General features: G+C 43.0%; 1 protein-coding gene across 1 annotated transcript in view; it reads left to right on the plus strand.

Moving 5' to 3' along the window:
- Positions 1-9,889, plus strand: part of KBTBD12 (kelch repeat and BTB domain containing 12) — a 29,602-nt gene extending 19,713 nt beyond the window's left edge. The window contains exon 5 of the mRNA XM_009639312.1: positions 9,720-9,889. Within this exon, the coding sequence (XP_009637607.1) occupies positions 9,720-9,889 (170 nt within the window). The remainder of the gene's footprint in view (positions 1-9,719) is intronic.
- The last annotated feature ends 919 nt before the right edge of the window (positions 9,890-10,808 follow it).

Raw genomic sequence — 10,808 nt, forward strand, 5'->3', positions numbered from 1 at the left:
TCCCTGGCCCCATCTTCTCTGCGTGCTGGAAAGAGCTCTTGCCTGATCTGCTCTTTGGGGGTGAAGGGCGGAGCAGGGAGAGGGGGTTATTACTGACATATGGGAACTTGGAGAGGGTGGCTTGACTCTGCTCTTTCACAATTACAGCTGCTCAGCAGCTTCAGGGTATTCACAGAACAGCATGTGCTGCTGCTGCTTTAGTAGCAGATAGGGTTATTTTAGAATGTGCTTGTTTGGTTTTAGTCTTTTGGGTTTCCTGGCATGCCACTTTGATTTTTGTGAGGGATGCAACCAAGAGAGGATATTCCAATTTTACAAAACATTGTAATTTAGTTTCAACCAAGTGGAGTTTTTGGAACAAGCTGGAGGCACAGCTGTTTCCGCCGGCTGAACGCTAAAGGGCTGCTGTCAACATTCAAGAATGAGTGCTTCTCAAAAAAAAGAAAATAAGCCAAAAGCACTGTTATGATGGAAAGTCTTAGCCAATGTATACACAGTGCCACAACCAGCTCCCTATATACTATAGATCTGTCCCCGGCTCCCCAGCCTCAACTTGCCTTTGCATTTGCTTAAACCCACTCTTGATCCAGCAAGTTGGCCTACTAAGGATGTTATTGTATCTTAATTTTACTCATGTATATGCCATGCTCTGTATGCCTTTCTGCACAAGCATTGACCCGAATGTCCCATATGACACTCAGTTTTGTGATGGCAGGATTCCCATCCCATATATATTGCCCTTCAGAAATCTTTGTCTTCTCAAAGGGGGACAAGTGGCGTGTCCTATCAGCATCCACAGGAGCTGAGGAATTACAGCTCCTTAGGGTCTCCAGAGGGAAGTCAGCTTGGCCAGCTGAGAGTAGAGATCGAACAACACAGAGCACGGACTCTCTAAAGGATGAGTGGACTACAAAGTGTGTCCAGGCTTCCTCCAAACTGCAAGGAATGCTGTTCAGTGTTGAGCTGTGTTGGTAAACATGGTTTGTAAGACTTCTGCTGACGAGGCTTCCTCCAGTGAGAAGCTTGCTGACCGATGTTAGAAGCACTGGCTGACAAATACTGTGTGTTCTTATGATCATGATAAGTACTGAAAAATATCACTTCCACTTGTTTTGCATTTGTTTCCTCCTTAGCAAGACTTGCAAAACTTCATCTGTTAGCCAGGAGTTTATATGGATTAGCTCATTTTCTACTAAAACTATTATGGCAAATAGTAACCATTGATCTGCTTGTCTCTGACACTCAGCTCCAGCTTGTGTAGCCCAGTGTCATGAATGTTGCCTGCCATTTGTCAGCAATGTTGTAGCATTCATCAAAACATTCAGACATGTTTAAAATGCTTGGTTTTGTCCATTAGTTTATAGTTCTGCACAGAGTGAAAACATTAGCCATAGTATGAATACTCAGAAGGACTCAATGGGCAGCAGCCAGCCAGCTTTCTACTCACTGCTAAAATACATTGCCGCATTTACTACAGTAACTATGGATTTTAAACCAGCCTCTGCAGCCTGACTGTACAATGTTCTTGTTGACATGTTTTATTTCCTTTGCCTTTACCTAGAAATGAAAGCTGCCACCTGCACGGGCTGACAGCTATTAGCGTTACCCCGTACACGGCGGCAGCAGCCTCATTAGCGTGCCTCACCGAAGGAGGTGGTAAGCAGCTCTTTGGGTATGCAGCATTACACGCTCATAAAACGCCTGCCAGATTGGGTTCCCTTTCTTTTTCACTGCTTCTGAGTAGGATAAATATTTTTTTCTGGTGAAAATAATGAAGGCAAGGGTGTGTGCTGTTTGCTGGGACCGTGTCATCCGCTGTCACCGTCAGCTTGCGGAGGCACATGTTTGTTGATTTGGCATTGTTGCTGCACAAATACAGATCTTGTAGCCTGTTTCTGGGGGCTGGGGGTTGTAGCTTTAGTTTCAGGTTATAGATGTTGGTCCAACTGCCTGCCTCGCAGATTTGAATTAATAAATTCAAATCCAGAGTTTATTTTTTTTAACTTGATTATTCTAATTAGAATGCCATTTTTACTGTATACCTACATGATGTCAGCTGATGTGCCAAGTAAAGGGGCAACCACCTCAGTGCAAATAATAAAATGTTTAACAGGTCTGCTATTAGCACATGTATCACTTAAAAAGTCTTATGATTTTGTCAGCTAACAGCACACGATGTCCATGGAACTGTCTTTCTCTGAATTGGCAGTTTTGCCATCTCCAGTGTATTGTATAGCAGAGAATATATACGTACGGCTTCCCTGCTCTATATGTTGAAAAATTCTGTACTGTGTTTGGCATCATGTGTGGGGCCAGAACTGCTCAACCCAGTTCTGTTAGTTACTTACTGATACCAAGTAGAAATTAATTTTTCACTTAACTGGTGTTACAGCCAGAGGAAGGGGAAAGGGGAGAAATATCTATGAACTTGGAATGTAAGAATCTCAGTTTTGTGTTTGCAAATGTTAGCCAAGATAGGTGACAGTGACAGCGAGTCCTACCAGCTGTGTAATTCCAATTCTAAAAAGAAAAGATATGTACTTACCCTAGATTCATTTTCTGGCCTCTTCTTCCTCATTTACATAAAATGCAATCCATACATCGGAATAGAAGCGTCGCTGCTTGTGGCAGTGCAGAACCGTGTAGTAATTACTGTATTCCAGCTGAGCTAATGAGTTTGTATCTCCACGCCGTCCTCTCCTGACAGTGGACTAGCTTAATAGTTATTTATTTTGACTAATCTCCCATAAAGGCTGTTCCCCCTAGTCTCCTCCATTACGTGATTTAGATGGAGAATCATTCTAGTGCTTGTTTTTTATTATAGTGGTTATGGAACATTACTGGAATCAAATTAAATTTAGATATATTAAGAAGTCTGGCACAGTAAATACTGCACTTGTGAAGTTTGGGGGTTGAGGGATTGGAACAAAACCTGTTTCTCCAGCACCTTCCCATGTTCCCAGCTAAATAAAGCAGAGGGGCAAACCCCAGGCTGCCTATCTGCAGCACTGTTTGTTTCCCTCTGTTAGAATTTACTGGGCAGTGATGAATAATTAAAGTTCTCCTGCCCACAGTTGTTACCATTTGAATAAATATTCCCACCAATGAAAGGGATTCAGGGTCCCTGCGCTTCGCTCAGCATAGAAATCTGCTTGTGGCTGCCTGCTGCACCATGGGCACTGCCACATCGCCCCAGCCTGCTCCCTGTGTCCCCCCTGAAAAACACTGCTGGACCTTTTGCCTAAATCTTCCCAGCACTGGCGTGAGCTGCTAGACTGCTGTCGGGAACCAGCGTGTGGGAGAGACCTCCTCAGCTCGCTGCCTTCCCAGGGAGGGCTGCCATTTACCCCGCTCATTAGCTGGGAACTCGCTAACGTAAATAAGGCCAATACAGGTCACGGGAATTGCTGGGGAGCAGCACCTGCTCATTTCAGATCTAAATTTGGCCCAATAGCTGACAGCACAGTATTAGTAATTCAGTCATGCTTCTTACTAAGGCTCCTTTATAGCTTATAAAGGGTTAATGAATGATTAATAGATATTTTAATGCATTTTAATTAATTGCTGAAGAGGTCAATAGGTTGTTTAGAAACATGGCTTGCAGCCATGTATGACATCTTCTATTGTGTTCATAACTGCCTGTCATGTGTACAGTCTAAACACGCTTTATATCCTCTATTAATAATGTATTAACCCATTGTAAGGCATTTAGAAACAGTATCTTAGGATGGTCTGAGACCAGCAGCCCTTATTCTGATCTTGCAGTTTTTACTCTATGAGCAGTGCGTTGGCTGCAAGCGCACTGATCCTGCTGCCCCTGTAACCCGGGAACCTGCTATCACCTGCAGCGCAGGCAGGACCAGGGCTTGTACGATGATGTCTGAAAGAGGCCTTGCCTATGAACAACAGGCAAAATCTGGGAAGATTTTAAAAGCTGAAGTAGCTAGATCAATCCCAAGAAAAACAGTTGAAGCAACTGTATTAGAAGTTCTTTCCTGTAGACCATCCCGTTCTTATATATTTTTTTTTAAATTTTAATATATATTGATTTGTGAGTGAATAGGTGGATCACGGAACTGTGGTCCTGAAGAATTACACAGCAGAGCAAGAGGATAGAGGTCCTGTCTATGAGAGCGAATATCTTACCTTACTCCACGCAGGTGCTCTGCAAACAGTACGCTGCCGCAGTTGTAAATTCAAGCCCCGACCTGCCTCCCAGCTTTTGCCGTGTCTGGTGGGATCCACTGCCTTGACACTTAACATCACGAAGGCTGGCCAGCATGTTAAACAGCCGAGCCAGGTTCCCTCTCCTGTGTATTCTCTGCCTGCTTCTGCCCACAGGCATAGATGATGGATGTACTTGACCCCACAAGGGGTGTTTGCTGTGCTGTGCGAGCAAGGCTGGTAGAGGCAGGGAGCAGCTCACGTACGCAAATGGGATTGAAGGCCACAGACTTGATGAACTTACTCTTTTTCCTACTGCAAATGAGAAGGCAGGACATCTGGTGGTAATGATCTAAATGCACTTTTATCCCATTGCAACACAAACGTGAATTCCCAAGTCGCCTAACTCCACATCATGTAATTATGAAAGCAGCTATTAGTGGCAAGGAAGATAAGTAGCAGAGGCTAGTCCCATATGTTTAAAATCATTCTCTGGTCTCTGGTACAGATAATGGCACGCAAAAACCAGGTACAAACCAGCAGTGGAGGCTGAGCTCCTCCAAGGCAGCTCTGGGGTGGCTGTTTGGTGACAAGAACTGGGGAAGCTAGTGAAAGAAACACCTGAGTAAACATTTTGGGGACTGTTGGGGAACTGGCAAGCACCTTGTGATGTTCAGGTGGTTTTTTTCCATGGAAAGAGCAGAGCAGACAGTTAACGGTTTAACCACTACAGGTTTGATGTCTTTTTTTATAAACTGATTTATGGTGAGAGGAGATAGAGCACATTAGGAAACTGTGAACTGGAAAGGGAAAGGTGCTGTGACAACCTGAGATCCGACATCAGCAGGAGCTCAGGCAAGTAGCTGGCGTGAGGATGTCCTGGGGCACAGAGCTCATGGACAGATGTGACACAGGGACTACCCCTTGCCGCACAACGTGGTTCTGTGCTGAGGTACCTGGCCCTGCTCTAGATCAACTTGTTTAGGTACTGATGGCCATATAATGCTATGCTGCACCCAGTAGGCAGGTGAGCTTGTCTGGAACCATGTTGGATAGTTCTGCCCTGCACTGATGCAGAGACATCACGACTCGTGATTTGGCATGCCCTCTCACCATCTCCATAACTCTGTCCTCATAAGATGGAGGCAAATGTCAATGGGCTTCTCTAAGAAATAATGAAATATTGACCACACTTCAGCCAACTTGCTTTATAACTTTAACTCCAGTGAACTAAAATTCAGCATGAATTTTTTTTGCATTCAATGCTCTGTGCACTAAACAGGCTAGAGTAGAGTGAGTTTATTTGTATTGGCTTACAAGCCTAATAGCTGCGTGGCTAATAGTTCTGGATGACCTATAGATTTTCTACCTGTTAAGCACATTGCTTAATTCTTCTACATCTGCTTCCCTTTAACCTTCCCAACCCAAAACCTAATAATTGTAGCTGAACGTTCAGTTCCAAATAGGAAAGACAAAGCGAGGTCAAAAAAGACCAAAAGTGGTAATAAATACTATGTTCACATGGGAAGTTTTTCCTCCCGCCCAACCTCCAAATCACAAATGGAATGCAGTTAAAAAAAAAAAAAAAAAAAAAAGGCAGATCAAATATTTATGTTGCCTGCAGTCATACTGGGGGTCTTTTCAGGAATGGTTCATCCTGATTTATGGTCAATCCTGATGCAAATGACATGAGAAAACTTACAGCATAAAATGAAGTCTGGCCATATTTGGGGAGTGACTCATATTTGAAAATAAACCTTTTAAAGAGAAAACATGCTTGTGTGTCTGGAGTCCAGGCAATCATTTACTGAAAATTAACATTTTTGTTGGTTTTTCTGCACATTCAGAGAAAAATTTCATATGAAAAATTGTGGGGAAGTGTTTTGTTTACAGATCAGAATGTAAGAGAATTTAAAGATTAGACTACTTTTGCTTTCAGACTACTCTATTTGCATATATGAAATCTGATTTGAGCATTTATAAATTAAACATTTTCAGGTGTAACTCAAGTTCGTTCACTGGGAAAAGATGGGTTTGTAGGCTGTGTTAGCCTTCAGCCTGTACTTGGACATCAAAAAGGCACAACTATACCTAAAGAGCCCTGACTTTCTTCTAACATACCACAATTTCTCGTGGGGATAAATTTATGCTGGAATTTATGCTCCCTAGGCTGGTTTAGCCTTTTCCTTTCCTGAATAAGAATAAACCATACTGCAATAAATGCTGGTTTACTGCTTGAAAAGGATCTGCATTAGGGGTGGGTAGGTACTACCTGAATAATTCTAATATTAAGTGGTTTAACTCCTATGCAAAAAAACACAGCGTAAAGAAAGTTTGTTAAAACTTCTCACGGTTAAACAAGAACGTGCAGAAAAATACTGCTTCATTTTCTAGAAGAAATGGAAGCATTTGGAAAGGAGTGAAATTCGTTCATTAGGTAAGGTGGTTGTCTGGTAAATGATGCAGAATAATGCTATGCGTGACAGGGAGTTCTGTGGGGTGGCTTTTTAAGCAGGTAATCTGTGTAATACAGCCAATTTCTTTTTGTAGATGTCACATTATTCTTCTGTAAGCAAATTTGGCTGCTAAGATATTGCCTTTAAAAAAAAAAACGCAATTAAATAAGGTGAACCAATGAGGCAGAATCTGGAATTGTTTGCACCTTCAGGCTTAAAACTACTTATTGGGATTAAAGCCTAAATGCAACATTACAGCCTGGAATCAAAGGTGCTATTCTCTTTTCTGTTGTCCTAACCAAGAAAAATAGAAAAAAAAAAAGAAAATAAAAGGCTTCAGAATTGAGGTGTTTTAACTCATTTCCCTCCTAAAAAGAAAGGGGGGATGTAATTTTTTTTCTGAAGTATGACTGTCTTTTGAGCAGTGCTTTTCCTCACATGAACTTTCTCATCCAAAGGGTGCTGCTCCTTTTCATATTAAAAAAAGATAAGACTAGAGAAATGATTGCTTCCCTTATTCCAAGAACATACTGTTTTTATCTCCCAAGGGTTAAGAGTTAACTAACACTCCATGTGCTGGAAAGCAGAATTTGTAGAGTGGAACAAACCCAGTTACAGCATCCCACAGAAAAGGGAAACAAGGGACACTAAAGGTTGTGAGTCACCAGGGTCAGGAAAAAACACAGCAAGGCTTGTAAGGAAGGGTTGCTGAATCTGCCTTTGATGTTTTAATTATGATTTTTTTTTTTTCTGAAGTGTTGCAATCACCCACAGAATGTCTCAGTTCCAGTGTTTAATTTTTTTCCTCTGATTGTCTCATTTTTGTCACGGTCCATGCCAAAGAAAATCCAGGCATAAAGATTTATTGCATAAAGGAGATGATCTAATAATAAATACAGTGACTGGAGCCTCCCATGTCACGGCTTAGGTCTGTTTGTGTCTCTGTATTTGCCTCTTAGGAAAAACCTGTTCACTCTTGCAGGGTCATACAGAAATGAGCTCTTTGCTGGTACTGGCACGAGTTACTTGTTTGCAGTTTGTCAGCCATGCCTTCCCTCTTCACATGTGACTGGGGTTTTACCAGTTTGCTGTCCTCTCTCTTGGATGGGTGCAGCTTTTCTACATATTATCGTTATTCTCCTTTAATATCCAGGTTCAATAAGCAAACCATAGTGACTATTGTTTCACTTTCTATAAGCAGCAGAAAGGAATGGAACAAGGACTATTCAGATGAGCCTAAATAGTGAAATCTTACCCAAATTATAATCAAGCAAGTTCCTAGAGATCTATGAAAGTTCCAGAGGCCTGGGTTTGGACCAACAGAAATTATGCCGCAATTAATTGTGACACAGCTGAGGGGAAAATGAGTATGAGCTGTGGACCATGGGGTAGAAACCCTGTGCTGCACTCCTATCAGGGGAGAGAAGGGGCAGAGATGGTGAAAGGTTGGTGAGTGGTTTCCTTAGACAAACATGACAAAAATATGCAGAAATTTCCATGAAGTTCAGACATCCACAACTCCCGTGCATGTGTAGGACCTGCAGCGAACAGAACTGTCCCGAATCAGCTCAGCAAGGAAACCAGTCCTGGAAGGGGAAGAAGCCTTGTTTCCGTCTGTCTCACCCCACAGCCTGAACCTACTTGCAGAGGAGCCCTAGGGCTATTTTAAACCCCATGACACTAGGTTGTCATAACATCAACACCAATTTTGCATAGAACCTAAACCTCCACAGCACTGTCTGGGGGACACTAAACCCACAGGGTTGCTGTCCTTTGGAGGAGTATGTGGTCTGTGTTTCCAACATGAGAAACAATGTATTGCCTCTGGATGCTCTTCTGTGCCTCACTCTTTTCCCCTTCTTCAATCTTTTGCTGTCTGTTCCACAAAAGGGCAGTGTCCAAACAAAGAGATGCAGCCAATAAATGTGAAGGACAGGGGTGCTTGTTGTTGTTTTAAAAAAAAAAAAAAAAGCTTTCTAGAAGGGATAGCTGAATGGGAACCTCAGTCTGGACCCTGTAATGTTTAGACTGTTACCAGTCTTTTAAGACTCAATAAAATGGTGTTGAGTATTCAATGTTTCTTGCTATGATGGTTCTTATCCTGGTACCTGTGAAGTGTCTGTGCTTGGAAATCTCCAAGACCTGGCTTGTAATACATCTATCCAGAAATACATCTGTCCAGAAGCTGGCAGCAGAGCACGTGCGTGTCCTCAGCTCACAGTAAGAAAAGTTTGGACTAAGGTTACTTGCTGTGAGAAAGCAACTCTCAGATGAAAAGAAAAAGTGAGCAGAAATGAAAGACGCTTTTTATTTTTAGGAGAGAGCTTGGCTTTGAGTAACAATTGCTGCAGAGTTCAGGACTTTTGTTAGCAAAGAAAGGCTTTGCGTTCTTGTAAGAAGTTTAATATAGCACTGCTGGTTGACAGCTATGCTTGTCTGCTGCATGGTGGTTCTTTCATTATTTTTTGTTAGTCTCAGTAAAAAATTTCTTGTCTTGAGATTGGCTGTGATGTAATGGCATTCTTCTAACCTGACGGTTCATGACAAATTCCTCAGCGCTTCAGAACAGCTAAAGTACATTGAAAACCCTGAATGTCTCTTTCTGTCTTTATTTCTCCCCAAATCACAGGATGTCCAGACTTCGCACCCAAGAAAAGCCATAGTATTGGAGCACTTCCAGGAGCCTGAGAGCTGCATTTTAGTTGGGGCAAAGAAAACCTAACATGCTGCATGTAGGCATACTCATTAACAACAGGCAATGTTCTGTCTCTGAAAGACGAGCATTTGACAATTGGTTGCACAATGAAATGCCACCTGCATATGTGTACCAGGATGGAGCACTTCATGCTTCTGACCCTGCACCTGCACCTGGAGCCCAGGGTGTGAGGACTGAATACACTGTGCAGGTCTCCATCTGCACTATTTAATTTGCTGTATGTTGACAACTTGGGTGCTCTTTAAAGTGTATAGCTCTTAGTACAACAAAAATTACCTTTTCATTGCCACCTTACAGAAGGGTCAGAATAATAACTGCACAAGCCTCTTTGGTCCTGTTTGACTTGACTTCCGATGCCTGCTGTTGTTGCTTCTGTTTTACAGCTCGTCATGAAGTTATCACCAAAGAGATCCTCGAGCTGGATACGTGGGAGAACCAGTGGAACGTGGCAGCCGTCAACGTCCTCATGCACGACAGCTATGATGTTTGTCTTGTTGCTAGGCTGAACCCGCGGGATCTTATCCCTCCTCCCCCGGATTTAGTGGACCAATAGGAGTTCAGTGACTCTCAGGGCTTCCAGATTCTGCAGAAACTGAAGAATTTTGGGAGACAAATGCTGCACTAGCTCTGGATGACAGCTGAGTCCCACAGAGAGGAGCCGCCAACACATGGGGACAGAATTGCCTTTAAGCTGCGCTTCTCAGATGACGCTTAATTTGCTAATACTGGTACTCTGGACTCCTGAGATTAAAAGCCGAGGTTGCCCAGCTTTTGTGTGTGGCTCTTCATCCTCCATCTGGCTGTGCAAGCTCCAGTGTTGGGTGCAGCCTGGGCTTCTGGGACCCTTTGCCTCCCAGGCACAGTGGGAGCCCAAGGCTCATTTCACAGCAGAGCAAGACACGTGAAGGAAAGCTCTAGCCAGGGAAGTCCCCCCTTTGCTGTTCATCCCACCTGGTTCTACTAAGCTACTGAGGCGGCTAAGAAAATACATTAAGTCAGCTGATGAAAACCAGTCCAGCTGTACCAAAGGGCCAGACTGTACTTGACTGATGCAGGAGCAAGGGAAAACAGAGAAGAGCCGTTGTTTTTTTTAAACAAAAACCCATTAGCCAAGGTTCATTAGCCAAGTGCACCAGCTACTGCAAACATTATCTAACCCACAGACAGGACAGTCAGGAGATCCTGTCTTTGCCAACAGAGCTGAGCCTATGCTATTAGCAAACTAGTCTTTTGGCAACAAGTCACAAGCAAGTCTTCCAGCAGGATTAGAAGGCAGTCTGTACCAAAGACAAGAAGAATCCTAAATTTTCACATAGACCTTACCTGTTACAAGGTCTGGTGTGGCCAGAACCTTAAAGCTCCATTAGAAAACCCTCTTCCTTTGAGATACAGAGAAGGGGATGTAAACTAAAAAGTAATAAGTGAGACCAGTATTTTCTGTGTATCAGCTCTGCAGCTACAGGGAAAGGATA

The sequence above is a fragment of the Egretta garzetta genome, unplaced genomic scaffold (genome assembly GCF_000687185.1).
Source record: "Egretta garzetta isolate BGI_Z169 unplaced genomic scaffold, ASM68718v1 scaffold215, whole genome shotgun sequence".
NCBI classification, from domain to species: domain Eukaryota; kingdom Metazoa; phylum Chordata; class Aves; order Pelecaniformes; family Ardeidae; genus Egretta; species Egretta garzetta.